Source organism: Thalassophryne amazonica, unplaced genomic scaffold (assembly GCF_902500255.1).
Source record: "Thalassophryne amazonica unplaced genomic scaffold, fThaAma1.1, whole genome shotgun sequence".
Taxonomy (NCBI): domain Eukaryota; kingdom Metazoa; phylum Chordata; class Actinopteri; order Batrachoidiformes; family Batrachoididae; genus Thalassophryne; species Thalassophryne amazonica.
The window spans coordinates 20,718-43,208 of record NW_022986400.1 but is presented as its reverse complement, the minus strand read 5'-3'; the positions used below and the strand labels follow the sequence as shown (position 1 = coordinate 43,208).

The 22,491-nt window shown below is 49.9% G+C and overlaps 1 protein-coding gene across 1 annotated transcript in view; it reads right to left on the bottom strand.

The window, feature by feature from the left end:
- Positions 1 to 237: 237 nt before the first annotated feature.
- Positions 238 to 22,491, bottom strand: part of si:ch73-139j3.4 (CD82 antigen) — a gene marked incomplete at both ends in the record, with an annotated part of 42,385 nt that continues 20,131 nt past the window's right edge. Inside the window, 5 exons of the mRNA XM_034165668.1 lie at positions 238 to 435; positions 515 to 613; positions 1,756 to 1,830; positions 1,910 to 2,022; positions 16,338 to 16,416. Coding sequence (XP_034021559.1) covers positions 238 to 435; positions 515 to 613; positions 1,756 to 1,830; positions 1,910 to 2,022; positions 16,338 to 16,416 — 564 coding nt within the window. The remainder of the gene's footprint in view (positions 436 to 514; positions 614 to 1,755; positions 1,831 to 1,909; positions 2,023 to 16,337; positions 16,417 to 22,491) is intronic.

Sequence of the window (22,491 nt, the reverse complement as noted above, 5' to 3'; positions counted from 1 at the left end):
AAAACAATAGAAAAAACAAAATCATTTCTGGAGTTTTACTTCCTGTTTTCACAATGCAAACATCGGAAAAATATTCAAAGCTTCTCTTGTCCATTTGCCAGATGTGATGGCCACTAGGGGGCACTGTTACTGTCAGTCAATGCAGGAATCAGCTTTCTGAAACAGGAAGTCTGCTGAGTGCAACAGGAAACAAAGATATTTTAAAATAAAAAATAGAGCATTGAGATGTGACGTTACCTGTTCATATGACACGTTTCCTCGTCCAAACAGTGGAGTGGTGATGTTCAGGAGGTCGGAACACCAGGGAGAGTTCAAATCAGGATAAGACCAGCCGAAACAGGAACACGGCCGGATGTCAGGATTGGTCAGATTCAGGCTCTGGATGAAAGAGTTCTTCAGCCAATCAGCAGGGCCCGTCCGACCACAGTACTTCCCCTTTGAAAGAGCCAATCCATGGAGAGAGTTTTGATTGATGTCAGAAGATTACTTTTATTTTGAAGGTGTCTGGACTCACATAGTGCTGCACGTTGTCCAGCAGTCGGTTGGTGTTGGTGTGATTTCCTCCGTACTGGGAAATCGTCTGATCCACCACCGCATCCAGACTCTGCTCGATCTGAAAATAACATAACATGATCAAACCCAAACCCCAATTGATCGATGTCACAGTCGACATTAAAGTGTTCAGTCAGACGGCATCAACTGGAAACATCCATCCATCCATTTCCTAATATACTCCAGTTAAGGGGGTGAAGTCTATCCCAGCAGTCACAGGGCGTGAGGCGGGTTCACCCTGGACAGGACGCCAGTCTGTCACAGAGACGCACAAAAGACAACAGACACACTCACACCTACAGACAGTTTAAATCAGGGGTCACCAACCCTGGTCCTGGAGGGCCCTCCCCTGCATGTTTTCCACATCTACTGACTCAAGTCACACCTATTTTTTAGAAGCTGTGTTTTCCAGCTCTTGATTGGGTGAAGACACCTGACAGAGTTAACTGCCTGGGAGTGGAACAGGGAGAGTTAGAAAACATGCAGGGCAGGTGCCCTCCAGGACCAGGGTTGGTGACCCCAGACTGAAAGTTTCTAGTCCACCAAACCTGTATGTCTTTGGATGTGGGAGGACACTGGTGTTCTGTCGAGATGAGGTGCGTCATCGAGATGAGGTTCCTCGCGTAACTGCACATGCGTGCACTGAAAAAATGACTTGACGAAGTTCGCTTATTTTGATGGGCAAGTAAATGTATAAATTGTTCATCCGAACGTAGTAATGTATAAAATCTACTCACTATAAAACGATAAGTATTTTTAACCTGGAGTTAGCTTATTTTCACAGGCAAAATATACATATACATACATTTATGCTCCTAACATAAAATACAGAAAATGTTTTACTTACTAGGCTGTAAATACACTGAATACAATAAATAAATGAAATAAACTTTGATGGAAAAAACAAAACAAAATGCGCATGCGCAGTTGCACGTCGAGTGAGTTACATCATCTCCACATGTGCAGTTGCGCGAGGCACCTCATCTCGACGGGTGACGTCTTCAAGTCCGGGGTAGAGCGATGTGCGCATGCACACGCATGCGCAGTAGCGCGATGCACCTCATCTTGACGGGACACCGGAGCACCCGGAGGGAACCCACACAAACACAGGGAGAACATGTAAACTCCAGACAGAAAAGCCATGACCTTATGCACCAACAGGAAACAAAACATTTCCATATCCTGCCAAAATAAAAGGCTCACCTTGTCTTCGCTGAGGATCAGAAGCAGAGAGATGAACAGCTGGCCCAGGAAGATGACGATCAGGAAGCCAAGGTACTGCAGACAAGACAAGAACATCACTTCCTGTTACTAGGTACACAGTCAGGTGAAAGGGGGAGGGGCTAAAATGACTCACCATCAGCAGGAAGAATCTGTTCTCACCGTGAGCGCCGAAACATCCCACACCACCAACCAGGAGCACCACGCCTCCAGAGACTAACAGCCCCGCCCCCACTGTACGCAACTCATCTGAAAACACACACACAGATGCACACACACACACACACACACACAGAAGCACACACGCACAGATGCACACACACACAGACGCACACAAACACACATACAAACGCACACAGATGCACACACACACACACACACACACAGATGCGCGCACACACACACACACACAGACGCACACAAACACACATACAAACGCACACAGACGCACACACACACACAGATACAAACGCACACAGACAGATGCACGCACACAGACACAGATGCACGCACACACACAGATACAGACGCACACAGACACACAAACACATACAAATGCACACAGACAGACGCACGCACACACACACATACAGACGCGCACACACACACAGACACACACAAATGCACACAGACGCACGCACACACACACAAACACACAGACACACACACACAGATACAAACGCACACAGACGCACGCACACACACAGACGCAAACACACAAACGCAGATACAAACGCACACACAGACGCACGCACACACACAGACGCACACACAGACACAAACACACACAGACACAGATGCACACACACAGACGCACACACACAGATACAAACGCACACAGACACAGACGCACGCACACACACACAGACGCACACACACACACACACAGACACAGATGCACAGACACAGCCGCACACACAGATACAAACGCACACAGACAAAGATGCACAGACACAGACGCACACACACACATACAAACGCACACAGACGCACACACACAAACACACACAGATGCACACACACACACACGCACACAGACGCACACAGACACAGGCAAACGCACACACACAGAGACACAGACGCACACACACACGCACATACACAGATGCACACACACACAGACACGCGACACACACAGACGCACACACAAGACACACAGAGATGCACACACACAGAAGCACAGGCACACACACAGATGCACACACAGACACAGACGCACAGATGCACACACACAGAGATGCACACACAGACACACACACAGATGCATAGACACACACAGGCACACAGAGACACAGACACGCACACACACACACAGACGCGCACACACACAGACACACAGAGACACAGACACACACAGATGCGCACACACACATACAGATGCACACAGACGCACACACAGAGACACACACACACAGATGCACACACACAGACACACGGAGATGCGCACAGACACACACAAACAGGCACACACACACAGACACACAGGTGCGTACACACAAACACACAGGTGCACACACACAGACACACAGACGCACACGCACAGACACACAGACACACGCACAAACACAGGCAAACGCACACACAGAGACACAGACACGCGCACACGCACACACACAGACACACACATAGATGCACCCACACACATAGACACGCACACACAGACACACGTCACACACAGACGCAGACACAAGACACACAGATGCACACACACAGATACACACTCACACAGACACAGACACATACACACACAGACGCACAGACACACACACAGATGCACACACAGACACACACACACACAGATATACACACACACAGAGATGCATAGATAAACACACACAGACGCGCACACACAGACACACATACAGACACACACAGGCACACAGACACAGACACGCGCGCACTCAGACGTGCACACACAGAGACACAGACACACGCACACAGACACAGGCAAACGCACACATACAGAGACACAGACGCACACACACAGATGCACCCACACACAGACGCGCACAGACACACACACACAGACGCACACACAGACACGCGACACACACAGATGCACACACAAGACACACAGAGATGCACACACACAGACACACACACAGAAGCACAGACACACACACAGACGCACAGATGCACACACAGAGATGCATAGACACACAGGCACAGACACGCACACACACACAGACGCACACGCACAGACACACAGACGCATGCACACACACACACAGACGCACACACAGACACACGCACAAACACAGGTAAACGCACACACGCAGAGACACACATAGATGCACCCACACACATAGACACGCACACACAGACACGCGCCACACACAGACGCAGACACAAGACACACAGATGCACACACACAGATACACACTCACACAGACGCACACACACACACACACACACACACACACAGATATACACACACAGAGATGCATAGATAAACACACACAGATGCACACACACAGACGCACACACAGACACACAGAGATGCACACAGACACACACAAACAGGCATACACACACAGACACACAGGTGCGCACACACAGACACACAGGTGCACACACACACAGAGACACACAGACGCACACGCACAGACACACACAGATGCGCACACACACAGACGCATGCACACACACACAGATGCACACACACAGACACACACACACACAGATGCACACACACACAGATATAAATGCACACAGACACAGAAGCACACACAGACAGGCAAACGCACACACACAGAGACACAGACACACGCACATGCACACACACAGATGCACACACACACATAGACGCGCACATACACAGATGCACACACAAGGCACACAGAGATGCACTCACACAGATGCACAGACACAGACACACACACACACACAGATGCACACACACAGACGCACACACACAGATGCACACACAGACACAAAGACACAGACACGCACACACACACAGATGCATAGACACAGACGCGCACACACACAGACACGCACACAAACAAACACAGACGCACACACACAGATACAAATGCACACACAGACACACACACACACAGATGCACACACACAGACGCACACACAGACACACAGAGATGCACACAGACACAAACAGGCACACACACACAGACACACAGGTGCGCACACACAGACACACAGGTGCACACACACACACAGAGACACACAGACGCACACGCACAGACACACACAGATGCGCACACACACAGACGCATGCACACACACACAGATGCACACACACAGACACACACACACACACAGATGCACACACACACACACACACAGATATAAATGCACACAGACACAGAAGCACACACAGACGCACACACACACAGGCAAACGCACACACACACAGAGACACAGACGCACGCACATGCACACACACAGATGCACACACACACACAGATGCACCCACACACATAGACGCGCACATACACAGATGCACACACAAGGCACACAGAGATGCACTCACACAGATGCACAGACACAGACACACACACACACAGATGCACACACACAGATGCACACACAGACACAAAGACACAGACACACACAGATGCATAGACACACACACACAGACGTGCACACACAGACACACACACACATGCACAGCCACACATACACAGATGCACACACAGAAGCGCACACACACATTCACAGACACACACACACACAGATGCACACACACACATAGAAGCGCACATACACAGATGCACACACAAGGCACACAGAGATGCACTCACACAGATGCACAGACACAGACACACACACACACACACAGATGCGCACACACAGACGCACACACACAGATGCACACACAGACACAAAGACACAGACACACACACACACACAGATGCATAGACACAGACGCGCACACACACAGACACGCACACAAACAAACACAGACGCACACACACAGATACAAATGCACACACAGACACACACACACACAGATGCACACACACATTCACAGACACACAGGTGCGCACACACAGACACACAGGTGCACACACACACAGAGACACACAGACGCACACGCACAGACACACACAGATGCGCACACACACAGACGCATGCACACACACACAGATGCACACACACAGACACACACACACACACACAGATGCACACACACACACACACACAGATATAAATGCACACAGACACAGAAGCACACACAGACGCACACACACACAGGCAAACGCACACACACACAGAGACACAGACGCACGCACATGCACACACACAGATGCACCCACACACATAGACGCGCACATACACAGATGCACACACAAGGCACACAGAGATGCACTCACACAGATGCACAGACACACACACACACACAGATGCACACACACAGACGCACACACACAGATGCACACACAGACACAAAGACACAGACACACACAGATGCATAGACACACACACACAGACGTGCACACACAGACACACACACACATGCACAGCCACACATACACAGATGCACACACAGAAGCGCACACACACATTCACAGACACACACACACACAGATGCGCACACAGACGCGCACACACACACAGACACGCACACACACAAACAGACGCACACACACAGATACAAATGCACACACACACACACAGATGCACACACACACAGACATGAATGCACACACACAGACGCACACACACAGGCGAACACGTAGACACACACACACACACACAGATGCACACACACAGACGCACACACAGACACAGACGCACACACAGACGCACACACACACACACACAGGCACACAGACGCGCACACACACAGACAACACAGACACACGCACACACAGACACAAACACACACACAGATATGCACACACAGACAAAAAGACACACAGACACACACAGATGCATAGACACACAGACGCACGCGCACAGACACACACAGACACAGACGCACACACATACACAGACACACACACACAGAGACACAGACACACCCACACACACATACAGATGCACACAGACACAGACGCACACACACACATACAGACGCACACAGACGCACACACACAGACACAGACACACACACAGATGCACACACACAGACGCACACACAGACACACAGAGATGCGCACAGACACACACAAACAGGCACACACACAGACACACAGGTGCGCACACTCAGACACACATGCACAGCCACACATACACAGACACACACACACACAGATGCACACACACAGATATACACACACATTCACAGACACACACACAGATGCATACACACAGACGCGCACACACACAGACACGCACACACACAGATACAAATGCACACACAGACACACACACACAGATGCACACACACAGACGCACACACAGACACACAGAGATGCACACAGACACACACAAACAGGCACACACACACAGACACACAGGTGCGCACACACAGACACACAGGTGCACACACACAGAGACACACAGACGCACACGCACAGACACACACAGATGCGCACACACACAGACGCATGCACACACACACAGATGCACACACACAGACACACAGATATAAATGCACACAGACACAGAAGCACACACAGACGCACACACACACAGGCAAACGCACACACACACAGGCAAACGCACACACACAGAGACACAGACACACGCACATGCACACACACAGATGCACACACACACATAGACGCGCACATACACAGATGCACACACAAGGCACACAGAGATGCACTCACACAGATACACAGACACAGACACACACACACACACAGGTGCACACACACAGACGCACACACACAGATGCACACACAGACACAAAGACACAGACACACACACACAGATGCATAGACACAGACGCGCACACACACAGACACGCACACAAACAAACACAGACGCACACACACAGATACAAATGCACACACAGACACACACACACACAGATGCACACACACAGACGCACACACAGACACACAGAGATGCACACAGACACAAACAGGCACACACACACAGACACACAGGTGCGCACACACAGACACACAGGTGCACACACACACAGAGACACACAGACGCACACGCACAGACACACACAGATGCGCACACACACAGACGCATGCACACACACACAGATGCACACACACAGACACACACACACACACAGATGCACACACACACACACACAGATATAAATGCACACAGACACAGAAGCACACACAGATGCACACACACACAGGCAAACGCACACACACACAGAGACACAGACGCACGCACATGCACACACACAGATGCACCCACACACATAGACGCGCACATACACAGATGCACACACAAGGCACACAGAGATGCACTCACACAGATGCACAGACACAGACACACACACACACACAGATGCACACACACAGACGCACACACACAGATGCACACACAGACACAAAGACACAGACACACACAGATGCATAGACACACACACACAGACGTGCACACACAGACACACACACACATGCACAGCCACACATACACAGATGCACACACAGAAGCACACACACACATTCACAGACACACACACACACAGATGCGCACACAGACGCGCACACACACACAGACACGCACACACACAAACAGACGCACACACACAGATACAAATGCACACACACACACACACAGATGCACACACACACAGACATGAATGCACACACACAGACGCACACACACAGGCGAACACGTAGACACACACACACACACACAGATGCACACACACAGACGCACACACAGACACAGACGCACACACAGACGCACACAGACACACACACAGGCACACAGACGCGCACACACACAGACGACACAGACACACACACACACACACACAGATGCGCACACACAGACGCACACACACAGATGCACACACAGACACAAAGACACAGACACACACACACACACAGATGCATAGACACAGACGCGCACACACACAGACACGCACACAAACAAACACAGACGCACACACACAGATACAAATGCACACACAGACACACACACACACAGATGCACACACACATTCACAGACACACAGGTGCGCACACACAGACACACAGGTGCACACACACACAGAGACACACAGACGCACACGCACAGACACACACAGATGCGCACACACACAGACGCATGCACACACACACAGATGCACACACACAGACACACACACACACACAGATGCACACACACACACACAGATATAAATGCACACAGACACAGAAGCACACACAGACGCACACACACACAGGCAAACGCACACACACACAGAGACACAGACGCACGCACATGCACACACACAGATGCACCCACACACATAGACGCGCACATACACAGATGCACACACAAGGCACACAGAGATGCACTCACACAGATGCACAGACACACACACACACACAGATGCACACACACAGACGCACACACACAGATGCACACACAGACACAAAGACACAGACACACACAGATGCATAGACACACACACACAGACGTGCACACACAGACACACACACACATGCACAGCCACACATACACAGATGCACACACAGAAGCGCACACACACATTCACAGACACACACACACACAGATGCGCACACAGACGTGCACACACACACAGACACGCACACACACAAACAGACGCACACACACAGATACAAATGCACACACACACACACAGATGCACACACACACAGACATGAATGCACACACACAGACGCACACACACAGGCGAACACGTAGACACACACACACACACACACAGATGCACACACACAGACGCACACACAGACACAGACGCACACACAGACGCACACAGACGCACACACACACACACAGGCACACAGACGCGCACACACACAGACAACACAGACACACGCACACACAGACACAAACACACACACAGATATGCACACACAGACAAAAAGACACACAGACACACACAGATGCATAGACACACAGACGCACGCGCACAGACACACACAGACACAGACGCACACACATACACAGACACACACACACAGAGACACAGACACACCCACACACACATACAGATGCACACAGACACAGACGCACACACACACATACAGACGCACACAGACGCACACACACAGACACAGACACACACACAGATGCACACACACAGACGCACACACAGACACACAGAGATGCGCACAGACACACACAAACAGGCACACACACAGACACACAGGTGCGCACACTCAGACACACACACACATGCACAGCCACACATACACAGACACACACACACACAGATGCACACACACAGATATACACACACATTCACAGACACACACACAGATGCATACACACAGACGCGCACACACACAGACACGCACACACACAGATACAAATGCACACACAGACACACACACACAGATGCACACACACAGACGCACACACAGACACACAGAGATGCACACAGACACACACAAACAGGCACACACACACAGACACACAGGTGCGCACACACAGACACACAGGTGCACACACACAGAGACACACAGACGCACACGCACAGACACACACAGATGCGCACACACACAGACGCATGCACACACACACAGATGCACACACACAGACACACAGATGCACACACACACAGATATAAATGCACACAGACACAGAAGCACACACAGACGCACACACACACAGGCAAACGCACACACACAGAGACACAGACACACGCACATGCACACACACAGATGCACACACACACATAGACGCGCACATACACAGATGCACACACAAGGCACACAGAGATGCACTCACACAGATACACAGACACAGACACACACACACACACAGGTGCACACACACAGACGCACACACACAGATGCACACACAGACACAAAGACACAGACACACACACACACACAGATGCATAGACACAGACGCGCACACACACAGACACGCACACAAACAAACACAGACGCACACACACAGATACAAATGCACACACAGACACACACACACACAGATGCACACACACAGACGCACACACAGACACACAGAGATGCACACAGACACAAACAGGCACACACACACAGACACACAGGTGCGCACACACAGACACACAGGTGCACACACACACAGAGACACACAGACGCACACGCACAGACACACACAGATGCGCACACACACAGACGCATGCACACACACAGATGCACACACACAGACACACACACACACACAGATGCACACACACACACACACACAGATATAAATGCACACAGACACAGAAGCACACACAGATACACACACACACAGGCAAACGCACACACACACAGAGACACAGACGCACGCACATGCACACACACAGATGCACCCACACACATAGACGCGCACATACACAGATGCACACACAAGGCACACAGAGATGCACTCACACAGATGCACAGACACAGACACACACACACACACAGATGCACACACACAGACGCACACACACAGATGCACACACAGACACAAAGACACAGACACACACAGATGCATAGACACACACACACAGACGTGCACACACAGACACACACACACATGCACAGCCACACATACACAGATGCACACACAGAAGCACACACACACATTCACAGACACACACACACACAGATGCGCACACAGACGCGCACACACACACAGACACGCACACACACAAACAGACGCACACACACAGATACAAATGCACACACACACACACACAGATGCACACACACACAGACATGAATGCACACACACAGACGCACACACACAGGCGAACACGTAGACACACACACACACACACAGATGCACACACACAGACGCACACACAGACACAGACGCACACACAGACGCACACAGACACACACACAGGCACACAGACGCGCACACACACAGACGACACAGACACACGCACACACAGACACAAACACACACACAGATATGCACACACAGACAAAAAGACACACAGACACACACAGATGCATAGACACACACAGACGCACACGCACAGACACACACAGACACAGACGCACACACATACACAGACACACACACACAGAGACACAGACACACCCACACACACATACAGATGCACACAGACACAGACGCACACACACACACATACAGACGCACACAGACACAGACGCACACACACAGACACAGACACACACACAGATGCACACACACAGACGCACACACAGACACACAGAGATGTGCACAGACACACACAAACAGGCACACACACAGACACACAGGTGCGCACACTCAGACACACACAGATGCATGCACACACACACAGATGCACACACACAGACGCACACACACACAGATACAAACGCACACAGACACAAATGCAAGCACATACACACACACAGAGACACAGACGCACACACATGCACACACACAGATGCACCGACACACATAGATGCGCACACACACAGATGCACACACAAGACACACAGAGATACACACAGACACACACACAGACACACACAGGCACACAGACACGCGCGCACACAGACGCGCACACACACAGACACACACACACAGAGACACAGACACACACACAGACACACACACATACAGACGCACACACACAGACACAGAGATGCGCACAGACACACAGGTGCGCACACACAGACACAGGTGCACACACACAGACACACGCACAGACACACAGATGCGCACACAGACACAGAGACACAGACGCACACACATGCACACACACAGATGCACCCACACACATAGACGCGCACACACACAGATGCACACACAAGACACACAGAGATGCACACACACAGATGCACACACAGAGATGCACAGACACACACACAGATGCATAGACACACACACAGATGCGCACACACAGACACACACACATGCACAGCCACACATACACAGACACACACACACACAGATGCACACACACAGATACGCACACACACACACATTCACAGACACACACACAGATGCATACACACAGACGCGCACACACACAAACACAGACGCACACACACAGATACAAATGCACACACAGACACACACACACACACACACACAGATGCACACACACAGACACACAGGTGCGCACACACAGACACACAGGTGCACACACACACAGAGACACACAGACGCACACGCACAGACACACACAGATGTGCACACACACAGATGCATGCACACACACAGATGCACACACACAGACACACACACACACACACACAGATGCACACACACACACACAGATATAAATGCACACAGACACAGAAGCACACACAGATGCACACACACACAGGCAAACGCACACACACAGAGACACAGACGCACGCACATGCACACACACAGATTCACCCACACACATAGACACGCACATACACAGATGCACACACAAGGCACACAGAGATGCACTCACACAGATGCACAGACACACACACACACAGATGCACACACACAGACGCACACACACAGATGCACACACAGACACAAAGACACAGACACACACACACACACACAGATGCATAGACACACACACACAGACGTGCACACACAGACACACACACACATGCACAGCCACACATACACAGATGCACACACAGAAGCGCACACACACATTCACAGACACACACACACACACACAGATGCGCACACAGACGCGCACACACACACAGACACGCACACACACAAACACAGACGCACACACACAGATACAAATGCACACACACACACACAGATGCACACACACACAGACATGAATGCACACACACAGACGCACACACACAGGCGAACACATAGACACACACACACATACAGATGCACACACACAGACGCACACACAGACACACACAGACACAGACGCACACACAGACGCACACAGACACAGACGCACACACAGACACACACAGACACAGACGCACACACAGACGCACACAGACACAGACGCACACAAACACACACAGGCACACAGACGCGCACACACACAGATATGCACACACAGACAAAAAGACACACACAGACACACACAGATGCATAGACACACACAGATGCATAGACACACACAGACGCACGCGCACAGACACAGACGCACACACATACACAGACACACACACACACAGAGACACACCAACACACACATACAGATGCACACAGACACAGACGCACACACACAGACACAGACACACACACACACACATACAGACGCACACAGACACAGACGCACACACACAGACACACACACACAGATGCACACACACAGACGCACACACAGACACAGAGATGCGCACAGACACACACAAACAGGCACACACACAGACACACAGGTGCGCACACTCAGACACACAGGTGCACACACACAGACACACAGATGCGCACACACAGACACACACAGATGCATGCACACACACACAGATGCACACACAGAGACGCACACACACACACACACAGAGACACAGACGCACACACATGCACACACACAGATGCACCGACACACATAGATGCGCACACACACAGATGCACACACAAGACACACAGAGATGTACACACACAGATGCACACACAGAGATGCACAAACACACACACACACACACAGATGCATAGACACACACACACACACATGCACAGCCACACATACACAGACACACACACACAGAGATGCACACACACAGACGCGCACACACACACACACACACATTCACAGACACACACACAGATTCATACACACAGACGCGCGCACACACAGACACGCACACACACAAACACAGACGCACACACACAGATACAAATGCACACACAGACACACACACACACAGATGCACACACACAGACGCACACACAGACACACACAGATGCACACAGACACACACAAACAGGCACACATACACAGACACACAGGTGCGCACACACAGACACACAGGTGCACACACACACAGAGACACACAGACGCACATGCACAGACACACACAGATGCGCACACACACAGACGCATGCACACACACACAGACGCACACACACACAGACACACACACAGACGCACACACACACACAGGCAAATGCACACACACAGAGACACAGACGCACACACATGCACACACACACACACACAGATGCACCCACACACATAGACGCGCACACACACAGATGCACACACAAGGCACACAGAGATGCACTCACACAGATGCACAGACACAGACGCACACACACACAGACGCACACACGCACACAGATGCACACACACAGACACACACACACAGATGCACACACAGAGACAAAGACACACACACACACACAGATGCATAGACACACACACACAGACGCACACACACAGACACACACACACATGCACAGACACACATACAGAGATGCACACACACATTCACAGACACACAGACACACACAGATGCACACACAGACACGCACACACAGACGCGCACACACACAGACACGCACACACACAAACACAGACGCACACACACAGATACAAATGCACACACACACAGACACGCACACACACAAACACAGACGCACACACACAGATACAAATGCACACACACACAGACACGCACACACACAAACACAGACGCACACACACAGGCGAACACATAGACACACACACACACACACACAGATGCACACACACAGACACACACACAGACACACACAGACACAGACGCACACACAGACGCACACAGACACAGACGCACACACATACATGCACAGACACACACAGGCACACAGATGCGCACACACACAGACGACACAGACGCACGCACACACAGACAAAAAGACACACACAGACACACACAGATGCATAGACACACAGACGCACGCGCACAGACACACACAGACACAGACGCACACACATACACAGACACACACACACAGACACACACACAGACGCGCACACACACAGACACAGACGCACACACACACACACAGACGCGCACACACACAGACACAGACGCACACACACAGACACAGACGCACACACACAGACACACACACACGAACGCACACACACAGATGCACACACAGACGCATACACACACACACACACAGACAAACAGGCGAACACACAGACGCGCACACACACAGATGCACGCACACACACACACACAGACGCACAGACACACAGAGACACAGACGCACACACACCCACACACACAGACGCGCACACACACACACACATACAGGCGCACACAGACGCACACACATGCACACACAAACACACACACACACACATGCATAGACACACATACACAGACACACACAGGCACACAGACGCACACAGGCACACAGATGCGCACACACACAGATGACACAGACGCACGCACACACAGACACAAACGCACACAGACACAGGCGAACACACACACACACACAGACGCACACACACAGAGACGTACACACACACAGACACACACACCGACACACATACGCACAGACACACATACACAGACACGCACACACACACACAGGCACACACGTCAGATAGTCTCCTTCCTAGTTCCTGGTTCTTGCATTGGGAAGATGGTGGAACCAGAATCAGTCACCAGTTGGGAGGATGTTCAGGAAGTTTCCAGTGTCAAACAGGATCCAGACTGCACAACCGGCCACACTGAGACCCAGAGCCTGTAGAGAGAGAGGTCAGAGGTCAGCTCTATGTCTCCAATTCAGTTTCAATTTATTTAGTTTATGTTGTGCCAAATCACAACAAAGTTGCCTCAAGGTGCTTCACAAAAGTAAGGTCTAACCTTACCAACCCCCAGAACAAGAACACAGGCGACAGTGGTAAGAAAAAACTCCCTCTGAGGAAGAAACCTCAAACAGACCAGACTCAAAGGGGTGACCCTCTGCTTGGGCCATGATACCAAAAACGTTTAGAATACGGAACACAACGCAACAACAATTGATGAGAGTCCATGCAGGTGGCCAGTCCACTGTCTGGGAGGGGGGGGGGGGGTGTCAGTGATCCACTCGTTGGATCTGTTGCTACAGCAGAGTCCGCTCCGCATCCCTTCCAGAAATCATCCAATCCAGCACGTGGATCCAGCCGCATCTCATTCAGAGAGAAAAAGAAAACAGAAAGACTACACTTAAGGTATAATTTATTAGCATTAAGCAACGGGAAAGCAGAAGAAATGCTTCTTTTAGCTCCGGGTGATGCCTTAGCATGTGGGCTTGCGGATTTAAAGTGTTTCAGAAGTACTTGACTTTCATTTTGCAGATTTTGCACACTGCATAAGCCATGTCAAGCTCCTTCTTATGCAGCAAATAATAAAATCCAAAATGCGCCCAAACATTTGCCTTCAGCAAAGATGGTGCTGGCTGAATTAGCTCTTCATCTGTCATGCTAAGCTGCAGCTCACGAATGTTTGAAGCACACCGAACCCTCCCCTCGCGGGGACGCTGCAGTACGGAGGCCATCTCCTGACAAACAGTACACGCAGCGAGTAAGCAAGAAAATGTAAAAAAAAAAAATGCTTTTTAATAATCGATTTTTGGATATTTTGGATCAATTCAGAATCGTAATAAATAAGACTTGCGATTCGGACATGAATCAGTTTTTTTCCGGGACACCTAGCCACTAGCCCAAAGCTTCAGGAGTGAGTCCAGTCACTCATCATGTAGTTTCATCTGTCGCTAAAGCTTCACAAAGTTCTCACAATTCTCGTATGTTATGAGCCATGGAGACAATGTTCAGAAGGCTTCACGACACCTGTGACGGCTCTGGGAGTATTTGGCAAAGAGCTTTTTTCACCTCGAAAACAGGGCTTTGAACTAGAATTTTCCCCAACTGGTTTGTTAAGAACAGAAATCATATTTTAGGGCCTCTTCACACATAGTACGAATGTGGCTGAATTGTGCATGAAGCAGGAACTGTATGCAAAACGTGTAAAATTGTAGCTGTGTCGTACACTTTTCGCTACAACTATTTGCACACACCAGCAGCTGAAAGTCAGAGTGTGCGCTGTGCGAGCCCATCGAACCCTCTCACGGCAGGTGTCGGCCACCGCACACGACACTTAGAAAATGTGTGGCCACACATTCAGCTTGGGACTCCGACGAGGGCGGTCGCATCTCCTCCACTCTCCCTTATCTCAGCTCTCTGTTTTAATCTTCAAGTCCCTACTTCACCAGACTGTGAATTCCTCAAATCATATTGGATTCTGGATCTATTGGACTACTATTGGATTAACCATGGAATTGATCAGCTGGTCTCTGAACACTGTTGACACCATTTTTTCTACAAGAAGGTCAGGACTGGGGGATCTTACCTGCCCAGATGGAATGTATCCTGCGGCCTATGTTCTCGACTCCTGGGGGTTGTGGCATGTTGCATGCTTTTGCGCCATTCTCTGTGGAGGACGTCGAGGATTTATTCATATTTGGTCTTATGGTAGCAGGGCTGGTACTTTCTGGCTTAGGTGCTGCTCTGATCTACCAGAAAATTGGCAAGACGGCGGCATCAAGAACCTTGGCCCCTCACTTGTCCATCATGATTAACGAGGTGGGCAAGGCAATGCATTCTCAGACTGTGATGACTCTTGAACTCAGACGCAAATTGGATGACATCTTGGAGCAGATGCGTGCCTTGCATATGAAGATGAAGATTTCGAAGGCCGAAATAATTGTGAATATTCATAATTGGGAATATTCTTAATTCATAATTGGGATTTGGTTGTGCAAGTGAAGCTGTTAAAAGTGTTTTTCACTGCTCAAACCACAACACGGCAGGCTTATCAGCCTGAAGGACAAATTGCCTCCAGAGGAATGTCTTCACCCTTGGTGAACATTTGGCTGTTTTTTTATCTCAACTCACAAAGACAATAAACTGTTTCACTGGACTGAAGCATGCTCCACTCCCTCTGCCCCCCCCCCCCACTCCAGCTTCTGCTCACGTCATTCCTTCCCTTCTGCGGGGGTGGCACGGTTTTAGCTGCAGCAGGTCCCCCCCAAGCTGACGGTGGCGCAACTCAGGGTTGCTGCGAAACCTAAACCCACTTGCCTCAATTCGGAAAATGGACTTCTTCAAATTTAGTGCACATAAACAATGTCAAATGTGTATGTGCTGTCTTTAATTCTGACATGTGCCATTATTACGGTAAACAAGTAATAATTGTGGACTAATTGCTGTCTGAGGTAACTGGAGTGTAAACATAACTTCTCCATTGTGAGATCAATAAAGTATATCTCATCTCATCTCATTCACACTATTAACACAACAACAGTCAGCAAACTGATCACTGAGCTGGATGTGAAATTTGTCTAACTGCTCCCACGACTGTGAATTTGCCAAGTACACATGTGGCATGCCACAGTGTCAGCTCCCCCCGCAACATATCTGTGTCTGTGTTTCATGCCCCCAACATGTGCATGTGCGTGGTTCGTCCAGCTGTCCTGGATGTCACAGCTGCAGAACATCAGAACATGTACCATGTTTTGACGGACACGTGCGTGCTGTCCTCACGTAGAAATGCATAAAAACATATATTGCTTTTGGGACGGGCTGGAGAGGGCTCACACTGACAGGCTGTCCCAGCTGCAATGGACCATCAGTTCATGTGGACACACAACAGGTGATCTGAATGTCACCTCTGTCTGACAGGACACTGTTGGGAAAGTGTAGGAACATGGACCCACAACAGGGGGCGCAAATGAACGGACAATGGAGGAAGTCAAATAACAACACTTTACTGTTGTGAATAAGCACAACAAACACAACAGATTACAACAATAGACAAAGAAGTCAATTCACAAAATGTGTCACGTGGGCAGGCTCGAGGATAAGAGACGTCTGTCCAAAGCAGAACCGGAACCACACGATTTCCTCCGCCACCGAACCCCGGGAATACTGGAGCCGCCAAGTCCCGAACTCCCAGGTGGCCACTGCCTCCGCGTGTCGGATCTGGTACTGCTGGCGAGGAACAAAAACAGTTAAATGTGGGTGCGTTTGCACCCAGCAACCCGTATGGTGGGAAAACCACCTCCACCTCTCGTCGGAAGAATGTCTGCTATTTAACGCACAAAAGTAACAAAGTGTTAATGTCAAAAAGACAACACAGTCGGCTGAGTACTGTACCTCCTAGGTAGAGCGATATCTCGGCAAAGAGGTGGAGATGTCGTCTTGCTGATATACCACTGCTGATCAGATGATTGGTGACAGCTGTCGTAGGCGAGAAGTGACAGCTGTCACCCCGGCTGCTCCTGTGAGGCGGCAGCGCCCTCTGGTGCCTGGAGCCCGCACTCCAGACAGGGCGCCCTCTGGTGGTGGTGGGCCAGCAGTACCTCCTCTTCAGCGGCCCACACAACAGGACACACGTGGTTTGGTCAGTTATCATGGCACTTTTTTCTCTTTTTTGAAAAAATACGCTTATGTCCTTGTTGATTTCAGGCATTTTTCCACAGCTGAGCGATGTGGTTACACATACTCCAGGTCCTCAATTTCAATTTCAATTTACAGTGGGGAAAATAAGTATATGACCCCCTGTCAGTTTTGCAGGTTTTCCCACCTAAAAGAATGGAGAGGTCTGTAATTTTTATCATAGGTATCGTAGAGGACAAGTTGGGACATGCCTATCTCAGCTTTCACTGGCTTACCAGTCGAGTGAGTATAAGAAAAATTGTGGAGAGCTGGGCATGTCCCAACTTGTCCTCTGACACTCCAAAACGGAGGTGTTCTTTGTCTCGCTCCATCAGCGAATCTGTCGTGACGCGCGAAGCCTCCGCGCGGCTTTCCATGACAAAATCTCTTGTTAAAAGTGAAATCTGCCAGAAAATGGCTGATGTCCAGCTCTTGTGATAACCAGAGAAATTGCACACAATGGTCTCGGATCCATAAAGCCATCCGTTTAGAAATGAAATGGTCGTTTCAGCCTGTCGATCGCGGCTCGGAGCGCAGCGCGCCGTGCGCCATTGTGGGCCGTCCTTAAAGCGGTAGTAACACTGCTTAATCTCTGTGAAGCCCATAAAATTTTCACCGAAAGCCAAATGAATTTTCCGAATGGTTTCCAGCTGCCTGTCTCTAACAGTTTCTGAAAAAATTCTGATGGGACAAAGCCCAAATCATTCCGCCATTTCCTCGCAATGAAACAATGACAAGAGGGGTGGACCAGTGCTCTCGCCTGCCCACAGGCGAATGACGCAACCGACAGGCGTGAAAAAACTCACGCATGCGCACGAAGGTTCAAGCTTGGCTGACGTAAAAACATATGAATCAAATCCATATATTTTTTGCATAAAATAAAAAGGTTGGATACTTTTCTAAGAGACCTCATATATACACTCAACAAAAATATAAACGCAACACTTTTGGTTTTGCTCCCATTTTGTATGAGATGAACTCAAAGATCTAAAACTTTTTCCACATACACAATATCACCATTTCCCTCAAATATTGTTCACAAACCAGTCTAAATCTGTGATAGTGAGCACTTCTCCTTTGCTGAGATAATCCATCCCACCTCACAGGTGTGCCATACCAAGATGCTGATTAGACACCATGATTAGTGCACAGGTGTGCCTTAGACTGACCACAATAAAAGGCCACTCTGAAAGGTGCAGTTTTATCACACAGCACAATGCCACAGATGTCGCAAGATTTGAGGGAGCGTGCAATTGGCATGCTGACAGCAGGAATGTCAACCAGAGCTGTTGCTCGTGTATTGAATGTTCATTTCTCTACCATAAGCCGACTCCAAAGGCGTTTCAGAGAATTTGGCAGTACATCCAACCAGCCTCACAACCGCAGACCATGTGTAACCACACCAGCCCAGGACCTCCACATCCAGCATGTTCACCTCCAAGATCGTCTGAGACCAGCCACTCGGACAGCTGCTGAAACAATCGGTTTGCATAACCAAAGAATTTCTGCACAAACTTTCAGAAACCGTCTCAGGGAAGCTCATCTGCATGCTCGTCGTCCTCATCAGGGTCTCGATCTGACTCCAGTTCGTCGTCGTAACCGACTTGAGTGGGCAAATGCTCACATTCGCTGGCGTTTGGCACATTGGACAGGTGTTCTCTTCACGGATGAATCCCGGTTCACACTGTTCAGGGCAGATGGCAGACAGCGTGTGTGGCGTCGTGTGGGTGAGCGGTTTTCTGATGTCAGTGTTGTGGATCGAGTGGCCCATGGTGGCGGTGGGGTTATGGTATGGGCAGGCGTCTGTTATGGACGAAGAACACAGGTGCATTTTATTGATGGCATTTTGAATGCACAGAGATACCGTGACGAGATCCTGAGGCCCATTGTTGTGCCATACATCCAAGAACATCATCTCATGTTGCAGCAGGATAATGCACGGCCCCATGTTGCAAGGATCTGTACACAATTCTTGGAAGCTGAAAATGTCCCAGTTCTTGCATGGCCGGCATACTCACCGGACATGTCACCCATTGAGCATGTTTGGGATGCTCTGGACCGACGTATACGACAACGTGTACCAGTGGACCAACATTCCACAGGCCACAATTGACAACCTGATCAACTCTATGCGAAGGAGATGTGTTGCACTGCATGAGGCAAATGGTGGTCACACCAGATACTGACTGGTATCCCCCCCCCCAATAAAACAAAACTGCACCTTTCAGAGTGGCCTTTTATTGTGGACAGTCTAAGGCACACCTGTGCACTAATCATGGTGTCTAATCAGCATCTTGATATGGCACACCTGTGAGGTGGGATGGATTATCTCAGCAAAGGAG